This window comes from Felis catus, chromosome A1, assembly GCF_018350175.1.
Source record: "Felis catus isolate Fca126 chromosome A1, F.catus_Fca126_mat1.0, whole genome shotgun sequence".
Taxonomy (NCBI): Eukaryota; Metazoa; Chordata; class Mammalia; order Carnivora; family Felidae; genus Felis; species Felis catus.
Window position 1 is genome coordinate 67124986 of NC_058368.1, and position 25150 is coordinate 67150135.

The 25150-nt window shown below is 43.1% G+C and overlaps 1 protein-coding gene across 5 annotated transcripts in view; it reads right to left on the reverse strand.

Moving 5' to 3' along the window:
• The window catches only part of ABCC4 (ATP binding cassette subfamily C member 4), a 262924-nt gene that overhangs the window by 185601 nt on the left and 52173 nt on the right, over positions 1-25150 (reverse strand). For all 5 annotated transcript variants that reach the window (XM_023252655.2, XM_023252659.2, XM_023252657.2 and 2 more), the window contains exon 4: positions 18567-18791. In XM_023252655.2, the coding sequence (XP_023108423.1) occupies positions 18567-18791 (225 nt within the window). The remainder of the gene's footprint in view (positions 1-18566; positions 18792-25150) is intronic.

The window sequence follows — 25150 nt, forward strand, 5'->3', positions numbered from 1 at the left end:
AAGGGAGATATACTTTAAATATACGAACAGGTTGAAAGTGAAAAGGATAAAAAAGATATGCCATGCAAACAACGGGTACAATGAATGTGGTGTGGCTCTATTAATATAAGACAACACAGACTTTGAGACAAGGAATATGACCAGAGATTAAAAGGAACATATCATAATGATAAAGTCAATTCACCACACCTAAATGTGTATGGATCAAATTATAGTTTCAACATATATGAGACAAAAACAGAACTACAGAGAAAAATCAGAAAACACACAATCACAGATCTCAACATCCCTTTCTCAGTAACTGATAAAAGTAGACCAAAAAAAAAAAAAAAGAGTAAGGCTACAGAAGATGTGAACAACACTAGTAACCCACCTTAATCTAACTGACGTTTGTGGAACACCACACCCAACAATTGCAGGACAGTTTTCTCAAGTACACGTTGGATATTTCTCAACATAGACCCTATATGCTGGGGCTGGTATATAAATCTCAATAAATGTCTAAACACAAAAATGTTCCGCAGAATGTTCTCCGATATCAAAAAAATTAAATTAGAAATCACTAAGATAGCTCTAAAAACCCCAAATATTTGAGAATTAACAACATATTTCTAAATAGCTATGTGGCAAAGAAGACCCCATAAGAGAAATCAGAATTATTTTTAAATAAATGAAAGTGAAAATATACCACATTATAACCTGTAAACATACAGGTAAGCAAGCCTTAGAGGAAACTTCTAGCTTTAAATGTTTTACATTAAAAGAAAGAAAGGTATAAAATTGATGATCAAAGATTCTGACTGAGACCAAAGAAACAGGAACACACACACACACACACACACACACACACACACACACACACACACACCCCTCTGTTCATACCTCCAGAAGAGCATCTAGTGTAATCAAAGATCTGTATGTTGCCCCCCACCCCCTGCCCTGGAACTATCGGCTGAGTGCACAGACCCTGTCATATTCATTTACAATCAGCAGCATCATAAAAACAGCCACCTTTTAATGAGCACCTACTATAACCCAGACAATTGAATAGGAAATGATCTTGGGCACCTGAGTAAGCCTCACTTCTCTCTCTCTCTCTCTCTGCCCCTCCTGGGATTCTCTCTCTCTCTGTCCCTCGCTCACTTGCACCCTCTCTCAAAAAAAAAAAAAAAAAAGGGAAACAACCTTACAAAGGAAAAATTATCCCTTATTTTGCAGATAAGAAAATAAGCTGAGCATATTCATGCCTAACAGAGAACACTGTATTTTTTCTTCTAATGAAGCAAAATTACCACTCTTCTTCGTAATGTAGAAAACTGAAGTTTGTTTCTGATAAACTGTATGCATTATAGTTTAAAAACAGTTCATATCCGGTGTAGAGAAAAACAATGTACAAATTAATGCGTACTAATGCGTCATCATTCTGCTAATGGTTTGGTTCCACATTTCCTTAAGTTGACAGGTTATAAGAGGATACTATTTGGTTAAATTTGTTTCCTTTGTGAAAACAAAATAGTTCCACCATAAGAGCAATAGAAGGCAAACAAAAGAAACCACAATCAGTATTTGCAGTCTCAGTCTACCTTCTGGACCCAAGAATAGTATCATAATAAAGCAAGAACACCTAGTATCATTAAGAATTATAAAAGTCTACCAATTTAAAAAAGGGAGACAAGGAATATGTGCAGGAAATTCACTATGGGAAACAAATGACTAATGAAAATTTGCAAATACTCAAATTCATTCTGACTCAGACATGTAAATTAAAAGAACAGAGCAGTATAATTTTTCATCTAGAAACTGGAAGTGTGGCAAAGACAAAAAAAATAATAATAACCAGAACATCCAATCTTTGTCAAGGGTGTGGGGCCATCTCATTTCACCAGAGAGACTGTAAAGAGTTACCAACTCTGGAAGGAAATCTGGCATTCAAAAGCCTTGCGATGTATATACCCTGAAAAATTAAGGATGTCTCCAAAGGTTTCACTTTGGTCACATTCACTGACATCTGTTAATATAAACAACTGGAAAACCATCTAATTATCGGTTATGCTAGAATATGTGTGGCCATTAGAAACTTCACTGCCAACTGCGGAACGCAAACTACATGTGAGCACGCATCCGTTTACAGCTGGTTCCTTCCCTGGGTGGGCGTGAAAATACATCTGGAGTGTAAAACAACTGTATAATCTGGGCGAGAACATTAATTTTCATCAATTTTTTAAAAATAAGTCAAGGGGTGGGGTGCCTCGGTGGCTCAGTCAGTTAAGCATCTGCCTTCAGCTCAGGTCATGATCTCACTGTTCCTGAGTTCGAGACTCAAAGTGGGCTCTGTGCTGTGTGTGCAGAGCCTGCTTCAGATCCTTTGTTCCCCCTCTCTCTCTGCCCCTCACCCCCTGCTTATGCGCGCGCGCGCGCGCTCACTCTCTCTCTCTCTCTCTCTCTCTCTCTCTCTCTCTCCCCCCCAAAAATAAATAAATAAATACTTGAAAGGAAGGAAGGAAGGAAGCAAGGGAAGCAAGGGAGGGAAGGGAAGGGAGGAAGGATGGAGCAAGCGTGTGCCTGGGTAGCTCAGTCGGTTGAGCATGTGACTCTTAATTTCAGCTCAAATCACAATCTCACACTTCATGGGTTCCAACCCTGTATCAGGCTCTGCACTGACAGCATGGAGCCTGCTTGGGATTCTCTCCCTCTCTCTCCCTCTCTCTAAAGTAAATTTAAAAACTAAAAATAAAAAATAAAAAAAAACATAATAAATCAAGTAATATTCGTCATTCATGTGAAAAATACAGTTTCTTCTTTCTCAATTATGTTCATCAGTACAAATGAAACACAAAACCCAAGTATGGACATCTAACTATCGCTTCTCTAATTGTCCTTCAAAGCAGAAACTGTAGTTCACCTCCTCATGATGCAGATTCCTCATCACCAACTTGACTCCTACCCAACGTCAATAATCCTCAGTACGTTTGGAGGACACTCTTCCAACCGACCGCCCCAAATGGCCAAGCCTTTGGAGTTTTGCATACATCACAAATCCGTTCTGTTCCCCGCTGCCAGGCTTCCCTTCAGTGGACCATCTCACCAGTACCTACCGCTCTTTCCAAACTAGGATACAGCTTTGTAATGTTTTAAGGAAAAATCACAGTAAATTGGCTCTGAGGAGGAACCTAAAGGAACTGCAGAACAAAAAATCAAGTACTTGTATCACCTCTGTCGCATTTGGGGTTTACTTCCTGGTTCGTGGCCCTTCGGCAGAGCTGGGCCTACCAGGTGATGCGGTTTCCAGGTACACTGGGTATCACAACAAGCTAGTGCGAGGAGTATGCTGAGCTCATCTGAAGCAGAAAATTGCCTGTGTTTTTCCAATATTGTTTCCTGGAGTTGCTTAGTGTGCTGCCCCACCGACTTTCATGATGACATAATCTAGAGATTAAACTCCATTTCTGAGAGGAGGACCCAGGGATAGCCTAATATTCTCCGTCCCCATGAACCCATGGGGTTCTGTAGAAGAAAACAGATTCAAGGAAATGGAAACCAAAGTGCACACAAAATCAACAAGCTGCTGCTGTCTATAATCTGAGAGCTCCACCGCCTTTTATTTCTCTTCCTGCCTGGTTTTCCGTGGCTGGCATACATACCAGCTCACCTGTACAGAAAGCTCTCGGCAAGCCTTGGCATTGAGCTTTCTTTTAGCTCCACTGGCCTTTTCTTTTTCATTCGACCATGGTGACCTACTGGAGTCCAGAGGCCAGAAAGACACGTACAGACTTCACAAGACCTGAGCACAAGGGCCCCACTGTGGAACCCAAGAACCACTTGGGGGCCTGGGATATTTGCTCTGAGGTCAGATCGACTCCACATTCCCTGACTTCATCACCCCTAATGGCCATGAGTCCCCGAATGTGTAAGGCTATATTAATTATGGTAGTGTGTTCAAAGTGAGGTCACGTCCCCAGATAATGAAAGACTCCCCCCAACTCACACCCTTCCATCACCAATTTCTTGCTTTGAAAGAGAAGCCCCATGTGACTGGTTTCCTAAACAAGAGAGAAGAGAGAGACGAGCAGCACAGAGAGTTGTGCCAAAGGTGAGCTGGTGGGGCAGCAGGAAGAAGTAACAATACGGTGAGCATGAAAAACCCAGTAACTAGGAGAGAAAGGAAAGCAAACACACACACACACACACACACACACACACACACACACACACACACAGTTACAAACACGCACTTTAGGGTTAGAGGAAAGACTATCTTAATGAGAAAATAAAAATGAAGTACATTCCCAATAGAAGAAAAAAAATTCTATCAACTTTTAAAAATATCTTTTAATACACTTTTCTGTTTCTAAAAATTATAACAAAAAATGTGAGCATAGACTATCTTCTGAAAAGTGGCATGCTTAGTCTTAAAAATTTATACGTGAGGCCACACACTAGGTCTCTTTTTTTTTTATTTCGTTTTTAATGTTCATTTATTTCTAAGAGAGAGAGAGAGAGAGAGCATGAGCAGAGGAGAAGCAGAGAGAGAGGGAGGCACAGAATCCGAAGCAGGCTCCAGGCTCTGAGCTGTCAGCACAGAGCCCGACGTGGGGCTCGAACCCACGAACCACAAGATCATGGCCCAAGCCCAAGTCAGACGCTTAACTGACTGAGCCACCCAGGCGCCCCCATATGCTAAGTCTTTTATGGCAACTATACTTAGAATTAGAACTCTTTTGTCTATAAAGAAGCTTCTAAATTTTGCTCATCATGCACCTTCCTTCAGACCAAAAGTACAGGAGGGAAGTGATATGCCCTCTACGAACTCATCCATGGTGCATAATTTTACCGTCAAAATGAGAGTGTTTTACAAACGGGATTTTCCTTTTCTCTAATGTTTTATATTTATCAAAGTACAGAGCTTAAGGAAGTTGGATATACAGCACACCTAAGCAACACTGCACACTTCTGTAAGGTCACAAAACTAGTTGTATTACTCATTCACTCGTAAACACCATGCTCGAAGCTTTCAGGAAGGGAGTCAATCCGTGCAGGAGAAAGATGAGAGGAGATACGCTCTAAATCATGACTTTCACAGCATACATTTTGAAAACCAAACTTACTAAAAGCAGCAATGCCTTGTTATCTATCACCAGTACACACAAAGCGACTAATGGAAAAGTGCACAGAGCAAGAAAATGCTCCCTCACAAAGCAACCCATCACACTCTCAACCCAATTCCACACTCTCCTACTCACTGGCAAGGGGTGTAACCAATAGCAGCCAGGTACCAACGGCTGCTAAGTCTCAGAGATACCAAAGAAAATAACCCGGTCAGTTCAACTAATGAGTCCCAGAGGGAGGAGAAGGGAGGAGACAAGGTCTTCAACACATAACCAAGACAGAGCTGCTTGCTCTGCACAGGGAACCAGAGAGGGGTACAGTCTTCTTTGAAATGCCTTCCTTTTCCTCCACAGGCAACTGAAAGTTTATCACCACTGCTGAGGATCAGGGTGAACTGTCATTGTTTCAATGAACACTGAGTAAATATAGGACTTGCACCTGTTCAAAAAAAAATGATGTTAACCTTGAAGACATTGTGTTAAGTAAAATAAGCCAGTCACTCATGGACCCATCCTGCACGATTCCACTCACATGAGGTACCTAAGCAGTCAGTTTCCTGGAGACAGGAAGTAGAATGGTGGTCGCCAGGGGGTGGGGGGAGGGAAATGAGAAACTGATCTAATGGGTACGGAGTTTCAGTTTTACAAGAAGAAAAGAGTTCCGGAGGTGGACAGTGGTGATGTCTGCACAAGGATGTGAATGTACTTAAGGCCACTGACTTGTACACTCAAAAATGGTAAATGTGGTCGATTTTAAGTCATGTGTATTTGACCACAACTGAACATTTAAAAACCAAAATGAGGGGTGCCTGGGTGGCTCAGTCGGTTAAGCATCGCACTTTGGCTCAGGTCATGATCTCACGGATCGTGAGTTCAAGCCCTGCGTTGGGCTCTGCCCTGACAGCCAGAGCCTGGAGGCTGTCTCAGATTCTGTGTCTCCCTCTCTCTCTCTGCCTCTCTCCACCCCCCAAAAATAAGTAAAGCATAAAGATAAAAAATAAAAAATAAAAAACAAAATGAGGGGCACTAGCTGACTCAGTCATTAGAGCATGTGACTCTTTTAACTTTATTTATTTATTTGGGGGAGGGGGGGAGGAGGGGTAGAGACACAATCCTAAGCAGGCTCTGAACTGTCAGCACAGAGCCAGACGTGGGGCTCAAACCCACGAACTGTGAGATCATGACCTGAGCTGAAACCAAGAGTCGAAAGCTTAACAGAGCCACCCAGGTGCCCCACAGAGCATGTGACTCTTGATCTCAGGGTTGTGAGTTCAAGCCCACCTTGGGTACAGAGATTACTTAAAAATAAAAAAATCAATCAATCAAAGTGATTACCTTTGAATACCTGGGAAAAACGTGGTCTAAAACCAAAACTCTAAACCTACAGAAATACCTTAAAATAACAAAGAAATAAAAACATTTTCAGAACATAAAAAAATCTTTTGGTAACTTTTTTTAACATTTATTTATTTTTGAGAGAGAAAGAGAGAGCATGTGAGTGAGGGAGGGAGGGGCAGACACAGAATCTGAAGCAGGTTCCAGGCTCCAAGCTGTCAGCACAGAGCCCGACGCAGGGCATGAACTCAAGAGCTGTGAGATCATGACCTGAGCTACAGTTGGACACTTCATGAACTGAGCCACCCAGACGCCCCAACCAACATCAAAATTTAAAAATTAAACTGGATTTTTAAAACTTAAGTATCAAGTCCTGTTTTTAGCATGAATCCCGGGGAAAGGAATGGAGACATTCATGCTGCCTGTTCAGGTGCCAAGAAGGCTCCCCCTGCCTCGCCCACCCCATCCCCGGGCCATCTACCGCTGCGCTGCCCTGCCCTGCCCTGCCCCTGCTGCCCTGCCCCTCGTTTCCTTCACCTTCTGGAGTACAATGATTCCTCAATTTTCCTAATGGTAAGAATCCCTGGGGCGCAGATTAAATATACAGATTTCCAGGGCTTCTCTTAATCCTGAGGGAGTAGGTCTGGGGTTAAGCCCAGGTTGGAGAGTTTTTTGTTAAGCACAAAGATGACTCATAACATAATTTAGTGACCCGCAGCCTAGCATATGTCTGCCTCACCCTTGATCTGCTCGGCAAGGAAGCTGAACAAGTATGTCGTCCAGGGGATCCTAACCGTGCCCTGCAGTGTTCACACAGCTCCCAGCTGCAAGGCCCATAAACATCCAGCTATTAAAAGCCGTGAGCAGACAGCTGCTCTGACAAATGGCTGAGTAACTGATAGGGGACCAGCCCCCACCTCTGCCATATGCAGCTACATGACTGGGCAAAATTATGTTTCCAGGTTCCAGATAACAGGCGGTGCAAGACTGATCCCTGAGAGAAGAAACACTCAAGAGGTAAACACTACTGTTGTCTTGGCTCTCAGCCGGGAGACCATTTTTCAACCGTGGCAGTGAGCTCAAGTCCAACAGTGCAGCAGCCCCACTGAGCTGAGGAGTCAGAAGTCAGATTCTTCGAGGATCAATGAAAGGGTCCCCAAAGTCCTGGGGCAGGGCGAGGAAGGGGTGCTGCTGGAAGGCCTTAGCTGAGGGATGGGCTACAAAGGCCCAGGTCGCCAGAGAGCTGATGCAAAGAATAGCAAGCAGAACACGGATACTCGAAGGTCAAGTTAGGGCACTGGAGTTCTTGCCCAGCCAGAGTGGAGAAACCTTCGTATCATGAACAAGGCTGGTACGCAGCTGACACACCAGAAAGAACAGGTCTCAGAATTAAAGACCACTCTGGAGCAGTGATTCTCAACTGGGGCAATTTTGGTCCTAATCCCCTGCCCCAGGGGGCATCTGGCAACGTCTGAAGACCTTACTAGCTGTTACAACTAGAAAGATGCTGCTGACATCAAGTGGGTAGAGGCCACAGTTCCTGTTCAACATCCTACACGCATGAGCTTCCCTTCATTCCCCACCCAATAAAAAATTACACAGCCCTAAATGCAGTAGTGAGAATCTCTTCCACAAAACAGATTTGCACTAGACTCATCCTAGAAAAGATACAGAGGCAAAAAAAGAAAGAAAAGAAAGAAAAGAAAGAAAAGAAAGAAAAGAAAGAAAAGAAAAGAAAAGAAAAGAAAAGAGAAAGAAAGAAAGAAAGAAAGAAAGAAAGAAAGAAAGAAAGAAAGAAAGAAAGAAAGAAAGAAAGAAAGAAAGAAAGAAAAGATACAGAGGCCTAACAAGGACCCACAAAGGACACAGAGCTTGAAGGTTGAGACCCACCAACTTGGAGACGCTTAAGAGAAAACACCATAGAATTTCCAAAAATGTAAGCTTAACAAAGCATAAATCAAGCCTACCCAAGTTCAAAGATATCAGCCACTAAGTGACCTATTAATGCAAAATTCAACATTCTCAAAGACTATCAGAATGTAGACTTATACCATAGCGTTCATGATGTCCAATAAATCTTAAGTCTTAGACATGCAAAAAATAAAATAAACAAACAAAACAGGAAAATGTAACCCACAGGAAGCAAAGCAGTCTTCATAATAAAAAGCAAAATATATAAATAAGAATAAAAACAAACCCAAGTTGACCCAGGCATTGGATTTTTTTAAATTTTATGTTTAAAGAGTTGAAGGGAAGTATGTTCAAAGAATTGAAAAGAAATAGGAATAAACAGATTCTCCACAGAAAAACACAAACTCTAAAAAAGAGCTAAGTGGACGTTCTGTAACTGAAAAGTACAAAACTGGAAGGGAAAAAAAAAAAAACTGGGCTTAGTAACAGTTTGAAGATAAAAGAAAAAGTAGTCAGGTTGATCAATAGAAAACTACCCAATCTGAAGAACAGAGAGAAAAATTAAAAAGAAAGAGAAAAAAATGAGAACAGATCAGAAGAGAATATTTTAGGGGTGCCTGACTTAAGTCAGTTAAGTGTCCAACTTCAGCTCGGGTCATGATCTCATGGTTTGTGAGTTCAAGCCCCACATCAGGCTCTGTGCTGACAGCTCGGAGCCTGAAGCCTGCTTCAGGTTCTGTGTCTCCCTCTCTCTCTCTCTGCTCCTCCCCTGCTTGTGCTCACACTCTCTCTCTCTTTCAAAAACAATAAAATATTAAAAAATAAAAAAAAGAGGAGGAGGAGAGTATTTTAAAAGATATAATGGCCTTGGGGCGCCTGGGTAGCTCAGTTGGTTAAGCATCCAACTTTGGCTCACGTCATGATCTCGTAGTTTGTGAGTTCAAGCCCCAAATCGGGCTCTGCACTGACAGTATAGAGCCTGCGTGGGATTCTCTATCTCCTCTCTCTGCTTCTCCCCCACTCACACTTTCTCTCTCTCTCAAAATAAATAAACTTAAAAAAAAAAAAGATATAATCACCAAATATTTCTCAACTTTTAAAAAAAAAGAACCACATTAAAGATCAAAACGCTCAGCAAACCCCAAGAGGCATAAATACAAAGAAAATTACACCTAGGTAGCACTCTCCTGAAAAATCAATTAAAAAATAAAATAAAATGTTAAAGCCTGCCAGAGAAAACAGAAACAAGGAGGAAAACAAAGACACAAAAGAGGAATGACTCGTATCAGAAACAATGGAGGCCGGATGACAATGAACAATACCCTTAACATACTTAAAAGGGATAAAAGAACTATCAATCCAGAATACAATATCCAGCCAGCATATCCTTCAGAAACAAGGGAGAAAAACAGATTTTTAGATAAACAAAAACTGAGAATTCATCACTTGTAGACCTATTCTTAAGAAATGCTAAAGGATGTTTTTTTTCAGGTGGAAAAGAAATCCTACCAAACGGAAACTTGGCAGTGAAGGAACAAAAAGCAGTAGAATGGTAATTAGACAGATAAATAAAAATGATAGTTCCTTTTCTTTTAAATTCTGAAGAAATGAATATTTAAAGCATAAGTAACAACAGTGTATGGTGGTGAAGGTTAATTAATTACAACTCAATTTGAAATGCCAACAAAGCTAAAGAGAGACTTCAGAAGTCAGGATGCAGAAACTTCATGACTAAAGAGGAAAATGGACAACCTCTCACAGTTGAGAATGTTTAATCTCTTGCTCTCATTGTCTCTATTCAAAGACAACATAATTATCTATATAGACATCCTAATCAATCTACCCAAAAATTTACAATTAAATGGGGCTTAGCAAGGTCTCAGGAAACAAAGCAAAAAATGTGTGTGTGTGTTTGTGTGTGTGTGCGCGCGCGCACGCATGTGTGTGTGTAGTCAGTTGTACTTCTACATAAGAAGTGGAAAATGAAAATTAAAAATACCATTTATAATACCCAAAAAAAAAACCATAAAATACTAAGGAATAAATTAAATGAAGGATCTAAAGACCTCAATACTGACAACTATAAGATACGGTCAAAAGAAGTTAAAGAACATCTAAATAAAGAGATATACCAAGGCGCCTGGGTGGCCCAGTTGGTTAAGCATTCGACTTCGGCTCAGGTCATGATCTCAGAGTTCATGAGTTGGAGCCCCAGTCAGTCTCTGTGCTTGGAGCCTGCTTGAGATTCTGTGTCTCCCTCTTTCTCTGCCCCTCCCCTGCTCATACTCTGTCCTTCTCTCTCTCTCTCAAAAATAAATAATACACATTTTTAAAAAAAATTTTAAAGAGATATACCACACTCATGTTTTGGAAAACTAATATTTAGACACCCATTCTCTCTAAATGATCTACAAAATTTGGTGCAATTCTGATGTATATCCAAATAGCATCTTTTGACTCTAAAACCTCTATGAAAACACAAGACTTAGAATAACCAAAGTAACCAAAATAGAACAAGATGGGGGCTTACACTACTTGATTTCAAGATGTATTATAAAGCTACAGTAATCAAGAGAATTTCATTTTGGAGAAAGGATAGACCTATAAATCAACAGAATAGAATAAGAATCCAGAAACAGATTCACATATAGTCATTTAATCTTTGACAAAGTTTCCAATTAAATTCAAAGGGCCAAAGGGTAATTTTTTCAATATTGTGCAGAAACTAAATATTTATATCAAAATTAAATAAAATTCAACCCCTACCTTACATTATATATAAAAATTAATACACTATGAATGCAAACCAAAATCTAAATCTAAAACCATAAAACACCCAGAATAAAACACAAAGGTTTCTCAGACAGAGTATAAGCAACGATAACCATAAAAAAAAAAACACACAAAAACTGATAAACAGGATTTCATCAAAAACTTTCCATTCCTTAAAAGATATTATTAGGTAAATAAAAAAGCAAGCCACAGGTTGAAAGAAAATGTTGGCAATTTATACATCTGGCAAACGACTAGCCTCCTGCATATACAGAACTCACACAATTCATCAAGATGAAAACCCCACTATAAAAGAGAAGGGGCAAACGCTTGCATAGATACTTCACAGAGAAGATTCACGAACAGCAAAGAAGCACATAAAAAGATACTGAGCATCATTACTCAACAATGAAGTGAAGACCAAAACCATAATGAGATACTATTACACATACCCATGAATAACTAAAATTAAAAATACTGACAATACCAAGTCTTGGTGAGGATACACTGCTCTTCCCTAGCCAACTACAACACTGACAAATCGCCCCTAGAGATGAACTTTTCTTTCACAAAATGCACAGGTCCAATTCAAGTTTATATCCAAGGGGGAAAATGGAGGGGGAAATATGTTTAAAAGATTTTAAAGTGTTAAACAATGTAAGATGCATTACTACCTCATTCTAATTTTGTCAGAAGGTTACAAAGAGAAACAGAAATTCCAACCAAATATACTTCTTAGGAATGCTCTATTTCCATTAATACTGCAGTTTCACTATGACCGTATTCTCAGGACGCTAGCCCCTAGACATTTTCAGAAAGAAAATGTAACTACAGACTAATAGGCAAAATACTGGATTGAGCCATATGAAATTGCTGTTTATTAAGCCCTCAACAATTGAATATCTGCAATCTCATATTATCCAGCCTAAATATAAAGCAAAACGCAGGGTGTCTATACTGAAGCAAAATTAGCTTTAAGTAAAAACAAAACAAAGTTCTGTCTGAGAACTGTGGACATGACACCATGTGGCTGACATGCCGACTAACTTTGCACAGTGTAGAGAGTGAATTCAGGGGGAGGTGAACAGGTGGGGTGGACCCTTCCCTTCTCACAACCAGTACACTCTGCTGCACATGGTTTTTGTTTTTTAACTCCAGCTCCATTTCTTGCAGACTCTGCTCAGGAGAAGTCAGCAAGCTGACTCTGCCTCCTGGCCGGTCCCCTTCTACTTCCTTCTCAGAGTCTATAATAAAGTATGCCTGATGTCCTGACTGCTGATCTTACAATACGGCTGAGCTGGAGAAGGGTCTAGAAAGAAGAAGTAAAATGGTCAAGAGAAGAGGGTCTTAAGGGAAAAGATCAGAAGAAAGGGGAAGAGTCCACTGAGAAAGACTATGTGATCTAAGTAGTATAGATACAAGAAGCATGTCTTTTTCTCCAAATTACAGAATTCTAAAAACACAGCTATACCACTTAAATGACTAAAAATACACTTGGGGTAAGTAAAATTATTTCTCTACATAGAAGATTGCTCTACAGATGTCCCTCCCGTGAGATGCACTGCATAAATGTCAATAGTCCACTCTCCTTATCCGTGGTAGGTGTGTGTTATAAAGTCACTGTGACCATGAATTGGTGAATACTAATTGCTCCTGGGAAAACACAGACTTGGGTTCCTGCCAGCCTTTGATAACATTTTTATCATCAATACACACATAACCGTATGTTGTGTGTTTCTGTTTAATGACACCGTATTTACTGTCCGTTGTGGACTCATTAACATTGGACTCACGCCAAAAGCACAACTCATACCTGAACCAAGCTTATCTAAGACAGGCATTTTCCTGTAGTATGTGCCACATTTTCTCCACAAGGCACATCACAGCCTTCATGTGCTCAGGAACACTAGACAGCACTTCCACACTCCATGTGAGGCGATGTTAAACAGCAAAATCACCAACAAAAAGGACAAAAGTGCAGAAAACAGGCACTAAATATAAATAGACTGTGAAAAGGTACTTATTTACAGTATGACAGCTAGTGACTCAAAATTTTAGCAACTGTGTGCATACCCACAAATGACCATGAAAGAGCTTCGAGTACTGATTTGGGGATTACATATAAATTTTAGCAAGTAGGCAAATTTGCAAACTACGGGGTCTGTGAATAATGAGGATTGACTGTATATAAATTCTGGCAAGACAGGTCCACAATAGAGGATAAAAGGAAACTAGGATATTTGCAGGGAATCAGCTCATCCTAGAAGTTCAAACGAAGAAAAATACTCTCTCACAAATCATCCTTTGGGGTAACTAAAAAAATGAAGACAAGACTCTAGCCACAAGAAGAAATATGGTCAAACCGATCCAATTCTATAAGAAGTCTGCACCAGGAAGCAAGTAGCAAAAAACAACATCCACGAACTCAAAAAGTGCCAGCTCTGGCTTTACCCGGCATTCAGAGCAAACCAACCACCAACAGGGACACAAAGTCAAGAAACCCAGAGCCAATCGGACTAAAGATCTTCAGTAAAAACCTCTGTGCCATATGCATTCTGCAATACAAGAAACTCTCTGTACCACAAGCCAAGACCGTCTTGATTACTGAGACTCCCATCCTGCCCACCCCAGGACTACAGACCTATAACATTCAGGCTCACTTCCACCTGGGCCTGAAGCCAAGGTCAGGCTGGCAAATGAGAGATCCATCCCCACCAGTGGCGGGGCTGGAGACTGTCCTCTGATCCGTGCACACCTCGTCTGAAGGTACCATCCTCCCCGCAGCCTGGCACCTACCCTCCTGTGTTCTCAGCTGAGGAAGTAGCCCCTTGATATTTGAAGCTGGACATGTCCTGCTTTTCTGTGTCTTGGCCAAGAACAAAGACGGTAAGTAAACCACTAGTCCCACCATAGAGGTAATAGCAATCCATGCTGGGAAAATGACTCGTGACTGGCAGGGACTTTCTAAAATGATGAAGTATAATGTTCAAAACACCACTAAGGTGAGGAACCTGTGTTCTTCACGCCAATCTGGTGACTTTACAAAAACACAGCCTGTGTTGCACAATCCCATGACTTGCTACAAAGTTCTGAAAAAAATGCCCTAGAAATTTGAGGAACCTCAATAGACCACCATGGGCTGTTTCTACAGACCACCAACTGGAAACACTAATCCAAGCAACATGTCATAGTTCATAAAAACTCCTCTTAATTTAATCAAATTTAAGAGAAAAATCAATGATCAAGTGGGAACGTAAAATGATGCGGCCATCGCAGAAGAGAGCACGGCAGTTCCTCAAAAAGATTAAGCCTATAGCCCAGCAATTCCACTTTTGGGAATGTACCCGAAAGAACTGCCAGTACAGACTTGAAGAGGTATTTGTAGACCCACGTTCACAGCAGCAGTATCCACAATCACCAAGAGATGGAGACAAATCTCCCAAATGCTGACAGATGAATGGGGAAACAAAATGTGGTACATCCATACAATGGAATAGTATCCAGCCTTAAAAAGGAGTAAAATTCTGACACTATGGATAAACCTTGAAGACATTACGCTATCTGACATAAGCCAGACACAAGATGACAAATACTGCATGAATCCACTTACAGGAGGTACCTAGACCAGGGGTTAGGGTTAGGGACAGGAAGTAAAAAGGTGATGGCTGTGGGGGAGGGGCCTGGGGAGTTCAGTGTTTCGTGTGTACAGAATTTCAGTCTGGGAAGATAAGTTCTGGAGATGAATAGTGGGGATGGCCACACAACAATGTGAATGTACTTAATGTCACATAAAGAGCTAAAATGGGAAGTTTTTATGTCATGCGTATTTTACCACAATCAATCAATGCCTGCTCCTGAGCTCATACAACTCTTGATCTCGGGGTTGTGAATTTGAGCCCCACACTGGGTGCAGAGATTGCTTAAAAATAAAATCTTAAAAAAAAAAAAATCTCAAAGCTCCTAAAGAGTAATTGTACCAAAGCTGTGCAAAGGTAGACAAATGACAAGTCATTTATACATACGATACATCCCTCAACACCCTTCACTATTATAAACTATAGCCACTCTAGTGACAACACCCAACCTGGTGTTCTCCCACGACGGGGATCAGGAGGTGGGGCCTGAGCCTAAGGCACAAATGTTCACAGAGGGCTTTCAGAGCTGCTGAAATGTCTATGTCTTCACCTAGCAGGATTCTAGAAATTGGTGTTTCCCACCTTTCTGGAATTTCAGGTTACGCCTACTGGTTTAACCCTCTTTGTAAGGGGACAATCCTTTTAGGATAATCAAGCCAGCAAATTAACACCTTTGAGAGATGTTTACATCCAGGTAAGCAAATGTGCCAGGTCAGATCGGATTTCCCAAAGGTAACCTTCCAAAGTTAGTGAGAAGAGGAAGAAAAACAGGTGAACGACAACTAACCTGTGCAGCAGAGCTCTGTTGGACTGAAATATCACCTCAAACCTGACTTCCATGTTTAAGGTTTTCACAGTAGAGCCCTAGTGGAATTTCCTATTTATTTATGGAAGCTAATAAGCATGACCTGGAAAAACAAAAATCTAGCTAATTTACAGAGAAATCGGACTATTCTTCTCCTAAATGGTACAATGGACTACAATGGAGTAATGAGGGGGGGGGCGGGGGGGACAGCAACGAAGACCGCTTGACTAGAGCAAAGACCCCTTGACTAGAGCATACAAGCACTACTACCATTTCCAGGTCACAGAAGAGGACCCGGAGTTTACATGTCATAACACGGACAGTAAGAAGCCTCTGAGATTCACACAATTCCAAGATTAATAAGACTCTGCTCAAAGGAAGAACGTGGAGGAGACATCTTGCGTTTTGCCAAGGAAATATTCACAAGAAACAGAAGCTCTAAATAAGCAGCAACTAGGTAAAAGAAGCAATATTTTTTTTTAGTTTTTTTTAAATGTTTATTTATTTTTGAGAGGACAGAAACAGAATGTGAGTGGGTTAGGGGCAGAGAGAGAGGGAGACACAGAATCCGAAGCAGGCTCCAGGCTCTGAGCTGTCAGCACAGAGCCCGATGCGGGGCTCGAACTCATGAACTGTGAGATCATGACCTGAGCTGAAGTTGGGACACTCAACCGACTGAGCCACCCAGGTGCCTCAAGAAGCAATATTTTTTAAATATTTATTTATTTACTTTGAGAGAGGGAGAGAACAAGCGGGGGAGGGACAGAGAAGAGGGAGAGAGAGAATCCCAAGCAGGCTCCATGCTCAGCACAGGGGCCTACATGGGGCACGATCATGCAACCCAACGTGATGAGATCATGACCTGAGCCAAAATCAAGAGTTGGACACTTAACCGGCTGAGCCACCCAAGTGCCCCAAGAAGCAATATTTTAAACGGTTTGGTTTTATCTTTCAATAAGGACTTAATATAAATTATATATATTGGGGTGCCTGGCTGGCTCAGTTGGAAGACAATGAGGGTCTTGATTTTGGGGTCATAAGTTCGAGTCCCATGTTGGGTGTAGAGATTACTTCAACCTCAAAAACTTCAAACAAAATTGTATATATTTAGGGTGTACAATGTCATATTTTGATATAGCTATACATTGGGAAATGAGAACTATAGTTAAGCTAATTAACATATCCATCACTTCGGTTATCATGGTGTGTGTGTGTGTGCACACGCGTGTGTGTGTGTACGCGCGCGTGTGTGTGCGCGCACGTGTGTGTGTGGTGGGAACACTTAAGATCTACTCTCTTAGCAAATTTCATGTATACAATACAGATAAAATGAGGTGTTTGTGTTTTTATTTTTTCGTACTTACTTATTTTTGAGAGAACGCAAGCAGGGGAGGGGCAGAGAGAAGAGGACAGAGGACCTGTAGTGGGCTCTGTGTGGACAGGCTGACAGTAGCGAGCCCAATGTGGGGCTCGAACTCACCAACCGCAAGATCATGGCTTGACTTAACCTAAGCCGAGGTCAGAGATGCTGATGCTCCACCCACTGAGCCACCCCAGGTGCCCCTGTGGTTTTGTTTTTAAAGCCCAAGGCAAAGATATATCTGGGATCAAATTCGTGCAAAGCCCTTGAGCTCTTGTCACTGGTATGTCTGTGGCAGCTCCTTTGTAGAAACACCTGAGATCCTCACTCCCTTCATAATAGTGAAGATTATGGCATTTTTTGCATACAAAAACACTGAACACATCAAATCAGGTCCTGTCATTAAAACTGCTACACTAAAGGAGAAGAAAATACTGCATAAATAATTTGAATGGAAAGCAACATAAAGCACACGAAACTGTAAGTTCTCTCCAAAATTACTAAAAACAATGTAAAATTTAAAGTTTCATCCCAAACATCCAACTACTTTCTTTAATACTATTAAAAACAACCACAACTAAGGAACATAGTGAATGTGCTTGGCATAGATTCTATTTATGTTTTTCTTTAATTAACACAATTAGAACATGATTAAATGGTTCATTTAAAAAATTATTCCCTGTCTCGGGGTGCCTGGGTGGCTCAGTCAGTTAAGCGTCTGACTTCAGCTCAGGTCATGACCTCGCGGTCCGTGAGTTCAAGCCCCGCGTCGGGCTCTGTGCTGACCGTTCAGAGCCTGGAGCCTGTTTCGGATTCTGTGTCTCCCTCTCTCCCTGACCCTCCCCCGTTCGTGCTCTGTCTCTCTCTGTCTCAAAAATAAATAAACGTTAAAAAAAATTTTTTTTTTTTTTAATTATTCCCTGTCTCAAATAGAATCTTTTCTCTCAGCTTCAATTTTATAGATCCAGTTTCACAGAAGGTCACTCGTAAAATACAATTCTGATGTAAATAAAAGTTTTAATGAACAGCATTTCCATACATACAACTAGGAGATTTAGGGTGTGAAAACACTGGACATTGTTCATGCCTAAATCAATCTGATACTTATTTTTGATACTTTTTAATTAGATTCTTTTTAATTAATTAAGATACTTTTTAATTAGACTCCGTTACAAATAGAGTATTTTGCAACAGCCTGCAGCCCTGTTATCAAAGGCAGCCCTGATATGATCCCAATAGAAAACTTTCATTATATATCAGTAAAGTTCACTTAAAGGAAAACACACACACACACACACACACACACACACACACACACTAGCCTGATATAAGTACCAAGCTTCTCTGATATTGAAATGATGCTATATACAAAAATGTTAATGTATGAACTTTCCCAAAATGTTTTATGTTCCCCCCCCCCCGCCCGAGAGAAAGAGAGCCAGTGGGGGAGGGGCAGAGGAAGAGGGAGAGAATCATAAGCGGACTTCACACTGAAGCCCGACGTGGGACTTGATCTCACAACCATGAGATCATGACCTGAGCTGAAATCAAGAGTCAGACACCTGACCGACCGAGGCACCCAGGCGCCCCCCCCGCAACAAGATGCTTCAGGTGAGGTACACATGATACCAAATGACACTTACCTTCCGATAAATCATATGGCACATGGCAACTCTTAGCCTCATGCCAGCGCACTGGACATGATAGAAGTATAAGTGATGCAGTATGGCCAGAACGAGCGTGCAGGCGGTCAGCACCGTGGCATAGACGTAGGCTTCGGGCAAAGCCACAGAATCAGCAGGATCATGGTCTTCGAAATAATTAATAATTTTCCCCAAAAATATGGGCTGGATTACTTTGGTGCCTTCCTGAAAGGAAAGAAAAAAGCCTTCATTAGAAATACAGGTCATACCAGTTTTTCGTAACACGAGCTTTGCTTTTATTGCTAACATGTAAAAAAAAAAAAAAAAAAGCACTTTAACAAAGTACTACATTCATCACTAATCTCAAAGCAAAACAGAACTATTTTCTTCTTTAAGACAGGCCAGTAATAGTTTAAACTTAAGCCAAAATTTGAAGTGCAAAGGCAATAAAGCTTTAGTACGTTGTGCTTGGGTACACTTTGGATGCTCCATAAATGTTACAACCACTGTTTTAGAACGCATTTGGCAAACTATCAAATAAGTCTTGGTCTATAATAAGGAAAAGAGTAGCAAAAAAAAAAAAAAAAAAGAGTAAGGGATGTGCATACATGTGGCAGCCCCAGCTCACAGCGTGCCCACCGATTTCACCTGCACTCTCAACGTCCCAGCCCAAAGCAAAGCCAAGAATGGCTCACTTGTGGGAGGCACACCCTTGCAACCAAACACACCCCAAAGAGGGAACCCTCCGATCTTTCTCAACCCAAACTCCACATGTCGGTAGGTCCGGAGAACGGAGTCCATTCTCCAACTTCTGTTGGAGGAAGAAAAAGGACCAGGCTTGAGAGGTTCCCAGGCTCTCCATAGCAGGGGTGAAGCTGAGCACTGCCTCCTGGAGTCAGGAGTTTAACACAGCACAAGCCAAACTCAAAAGAATGCCATCAGTGGTTCTCTATCAGCCACACGTGGCAGGTGCCAGTTCTGAAGAATTTTTATGATCATCTATTTTACTCCCCGAGGCAAAAAATTAAAATTCTACACCAATGAGGGAGGAGGCACTGGGGCTTCCTTCCTAAGACTTCGGGAAAGCAATTCTTCTCCCTAAAACTAAAAGGCAAAGAAACAGCAGAAGTTGCCCCTCCCTGCCAGATGGCCGCTTCACCCCACAACTTACTTCCACTCTTTTTTTTTAATGTTTCTTTTTCTTTTGAGAGAGTGGGAGAGGGGCAGAGAAAGGGGGAGACAGAGGATCCGAAGCAGGCTCTGCGTTGACAGCAGTGAGACCAATATGGGGCTCAAACTCACAAACCGTGAGATGACCTGAGCTGAAGTCGGATGCTTAACTGACTGAGCCACCCAGGTGCCCTTACTTCCATTCTTATGAGGTACCTTCCCCTGGCATCAAAGAACATCAAACACTCAATGCAAGCCCACATCACATCACCAAAAGTAAACACACAGGCCCTCAACATCATTTCCTCTAATGCCAAAAGCTTGGAAATACTTCAAGCACTAGACTTTGAAACAAGCATTTCCCCTCAAGCAATCTCTCCTTATTAACCCAGACATGGCAAACAACCAACAGGTTTTCTTTCCGTCTGTCCCAAGCGAGGAACCCATGGCACAAAAGGGCAAGGGAACCCAAAAAAAAACAAATCCCAAAACAAAACTAAAATGCATTTTCTTCCCTACCAACTAGCACCCCTTCAGGATATTTATAGAAAGATGTTCCCATCCATCACATGGGCGTGCCATTAAACCCCAACACCGCACACACATGCACATGCACGTTCTCAGGCTTCACCGACAGCCTTGCCTTTCATGACATCATGACAGTTCTCTTCTACAAAGAAATGCTGTTTATTAAAGACGACAATCAGGGGGCGCCTGGGTGGCGCAGTCGGTTAAGCGTCCGACTTCAGCCAGGTCACGATCTTGTGGTCCGCGAGTTCGAGCCCCGCGTCGGGCTCTGGGCTGATGGCTCAGAGCCTGGAGCCTGTTTCCGATTCTGTGTCTCCCTCCCTCTCTGTCCCTCCCCCGTTCATGCTCTGTCTCTCTCTGTCCCAAAAATAAATAAACATTGAAAAAAAATTTTTTTTAATAAAAAAAAAATAAAATAAAATAAAGACGACAATCAGATCTCAACACAAAGGCTCACTGATACGTTTCCAGCATGCCCAATCATTCATCCCAAGAAGCATCAAGAGTTTAAGAAAGCAGCCCAAACACAACGGGCCATAAAACAGACTATTTAGGTGATCACAGAGACGAAAATCTGGAGGCTTACACAGTGAAGCAAAAACTCCAAACTGTACATATGGATAGTCCCAGCCCTGGCGGGCAGCACACGCCCTGGAGCCGACCACCAGCAGCCAAGGGGTAAACACCCGCCATCCCAAACGTTCCTAAAACGGAGGATCGTGTCTGGGAGTCACTGTTGTCTGTTCCTCAGCTCTCCATTTGAGCCTAACATGGGTGTGGATAAAGGAAAATATAATCGGAGTCACCCATCAGAGAGAAAACTGACAGATGCAACAAATCCAGGCAAAAGAGTATAAAGGCAGGTCACTGCCAACTAAGCACCTGGATTTTTTTTTTTTTTTTCAACGTTTATTTGTGGGACAGAGAGAGACAGAGCATGAACGGGCGAGGGGCAGAGAGAGAGGGAGACACAGAATCGGAAACAGGCTCCAGGCTCTGAGCCATCAGCCCAGAGCCCGACGCGGGGCTCGAACTCACGGACCACAAGATCGTGACCTGGCTGAAGTCGGACGCTTAACCGACTGTGCCACCCAGGCGCCCCAGCACCTGGATTTTTCTGATAGTACTTAATAATCCAGCCAACCAATGGGCTCACTAATGAGTAAGGCCCACTCATGGCCCATGCCTTCCCACACATCCTCACCCTCAACAACTTAAGAAATAAAACTGGTAAAATATATATACTCAAACTTGAACTAACCAAATAAAAACTTTCTAGGTAGCAGGAGCAACATCAAAAATTGTTTAAGCAAAGGCACCTGGGTGGCTCAGTCAGTTAAGGATCCAGCTTCAGCTCAGGTCAGGATTTCATGGTTTGTGGGTTTGAGCCCCCCATCGGGCTCTGGACTGGCAGTGCAGACCCTGCTTAGGATTCTCTCTCTCTCCCTCCCTCTCTCTGCCCCTTCTCTACCTGTGCTCCCATTCTCTCTCCGAATGAATGAATGAATGAATGAATGAATGAATTAAAAAAAAAAAAAGACTTCTCCATTGACAAGACTGTCTTGTGATTTAGAGCCAGTCTTGTCTTCTGGCACAAAGAGGGAGACACCCTTACAGATGTAGATTTCCTTCATAAATGTAACTGTCTGTTACACAAGGGTAACTTCTACTCTGTCTTCAGGGCTTCTCCTCTCCTGTCTGATGCTTCTCAAAAATAATCTGTATGCCAAAGAGGCATATTCTGGGGTGGCATATTCTGTTACCCTTCAATCATATTCTATGTTTGTATTCTTCAAGTGTTCTTAAAGAAAGGGGGAACAAAAAGTATATGGAGCAGTTGACAGAGGAGCACATAACTGTTGTCATGGGGAAAAAAAGACAAAGAAAACAAAACCCCCATACCTACCTACTCTTGACTCTCCGACCACTGTCGGTGGGGGCTCTGGCAGGAGAAGGCGTCAGGACAGAATGCAAAGACCACCAGCCTGGCGATCAGAACACTTTGCTTCAGAAACCAGGTCAGCCATTTTGCACATCACATGACCCTAACTCCATCCATGCCCTCCTGGGTCCCTGTACCCTGATGCATAGAAACACCTGCCTTGTCTACTTCAGAGGAATCCAGGCACAACTAAATGAGATACAACTGCTCAAAGTGCCCCAAAACCAGCATAAACTAAGTATAAACTAAGATCACCCTTATTACAGAGAAGTCCTGTAGAACAGAGTCCTATTCTATTCTTGTTGTTTACTTTTTGAGAGAGAAAGAGCATATACACAAGCAGGAGAGAGGCAGAGAGAGAGAGAGAGAGAGAGAGAGAGAGAGAGAGAGAGAGAGAGAGAGAGAATGAGAATCCCAGGCAGGCTCCATGCTGTCAGTGCAAAGCCTGATGCCGGGCTTGAACTGACAAACTGAGATAATGACCTATGCCGAAGTCAGACACTCAAATGACTAAGCCACCCAGGTGCCCTGAGACTTATTCTATTCTTAGTGGCAGAGGCTAGTTTCACACAGGCTTGGAAAATCCATTGCTGCTTACAAACAACAATGGAGAACAAGGAGTCCAAGTGATTGAAACTTTTTTTTAATTTTTTTTTTTTAACATTTATTCACTTTTGAAAAACAGAGAGAGACAGAGCATGAGTAGGGGAGGGGCAGAGAGAGAGGGAGACACAGAATCCGAAGCAGGTTCCAGGCTCTGAGCTGTCAGCACAGAGCCCGACGCCAGGCTGGAACTCACAAGTCACTTAGGGGCACCTGGTGGCTCAGTCAGTTAAGCGTCCGACTTCAGCTCAGGTCATGATCTCACAGTGCATGAGTTCGAGCCCTGAGTCGGGCTCCACGCTGACAGTGTGAAGCCTGCTTGGGATTCTCTCTCTCCCTCTCTCTCTCCCTCCCTCTCTCTCTCTGCCCCTCCCCTGCTCATGCTCTCTGTCTCTCTCTCTCTCAAAATAAAAAAATTTTAAAAAATGTTAAAAAAAATAAATGCAAAAACCCAGGAGCAGCTCTCCTGGAATCAGCCCTAAGTTGGGGTATAAACCACACTGGGGAATTCAAAGGATTTTGTTTACTTCTTGCCCATCAGCTGAGTTCCAGCCTGAAGATTTAGGCAAACGTTCGCCTCCCTACAGCCTCCACCTGGACCACACACAATCAGCAAAAGTGGCCTTGGCCAACGCCGGCAGCCGCCTGGGGCTATTTCCAAGCGTCCCACATAGCAGACCTAACCCCCGGGCACCCTTCCCCTGTCAGGGCAGGGGCACTGGGAGCACACCGGCAATGTGCGGCCTCCCCATCAACACAATAGACAGTGACCGCGCCTCTCACAGCAAAGGCCCCGGGTGGCATGGGGAGGCAGTCCCCGCTACTGTCTGAGGCCTGCTCCCGAGGAGGCTTCAGGCTCCTCCTCTGGGCAGAAGGAGACTTGGTCGGTCCCCACCACGTCCCCATGGAGGTGCACACAGGCACCAGGCGGGCCGGGAACTCGCTGGCTGTTCCATTCGAGTTTGCGTTGGCCTGCAAGAACGCTGTGTTCAACATCAGCACGGAGCCGGTTTCCGCGAGCATTACAATCGTTCCTCAATCATCATGGGACGGAGATTCTCGCTCCTGTGAAATCCAACCTCAAAAGCCTCACCCTAGCCTGCATCGAACGCCCTGCCTCTCCCCGCTGGTGCTGCCGGTAGTGCCCGGGGAAGGCTGTGCCCACGCTTTGGCTGGGAACCCTGCACCGCTTAGAAACCATGGATAATCAGCAAGCCTCAAGCTCTTCCAAAAATCCTATGGTTGAGTTCAGATCTTCCACGACCTAAAATACAAAGAGCAACAAGCAGCACAGAAGATCACAAAACAAGAAGCTCCTTCGTAGAGTTTATTATCAAACTAACATGCCGGGGCACCTGGGTGGCTCAGTGAAGCATGTGACTTCGGCTCAGGTCATGATCTCGCGGGCTGCGGGTTCGGGATGCGCTGTGCTGACAGTTCAGAGCCTGGGGCCTGCTTCGGATACCGTGTCCCTCCTCTCTCTCTGCACCTCCCTCGCTTGCGCTTTGTCTGTCTCTGTCTCTCAAAAATAAACAGTAAAAAAATAAAAATAATAAACTAACATTCATCCTATCAAACTAACTGAATAACTACCTTTAGTCACGGAAAACCTAAAATAGCACCTGAAAGTGATTTTGAAATGTAACAGATCCTTAGTAGCTCCACCATCAAAAGTCATTTCGAACTTCTCCAGAACAGCAGTGTGTCAGCCAGGCAAGTCTAGGAAAACAAGGGTCATGTGTGTTGGATTTCAGGCTCCTTTCGCTGTCAGAAAAGAACTCAAGGTTTACTTCCGGTTGAGCTCTAACACCAGGAGCTGCCTGAGCTTCCCGCCACAGGAGTAAGGGCTCTGGCGCGTGTTCTCTTAAAGACATGAAGTGAGAAGCGAGCTAGTCACCGGGCTCAGAGGCCACCGTCTCATTGTATACGGGAAACCGCCAAGATATGGGCCTCATCACAGACGAAGGAGCAAGCGCCCTCCAGGCGGCAGCCCGGGGCCACTCCACACCTGACGTGTCCACTGCCGGCACGGAGTCCACCCCAGACGGTCACTGCGCTACCTCGGGCCGGCTGCACACCCTGCGCGTGGGAACACGCCCGCACACCAGGGACTGACCGGGGTTCTCATCCTCACCAACGCACGCCCACTCGGAGGCTCACAGAGACACCATCTCTCAGCAGGGAGCCAGGTGTACCTGCTGGTAACAACAGAGAACTCAGCCTCTGCTCAGATCATCCAAGTGCCCTCTGAGGCTCCAGTCTTCCCACTGGCCGGTCTCCAGGAGCTCATCTAGAATGGTGTCTCAAGAACATAGATGGAACAATGATGTCTCAAGAACAT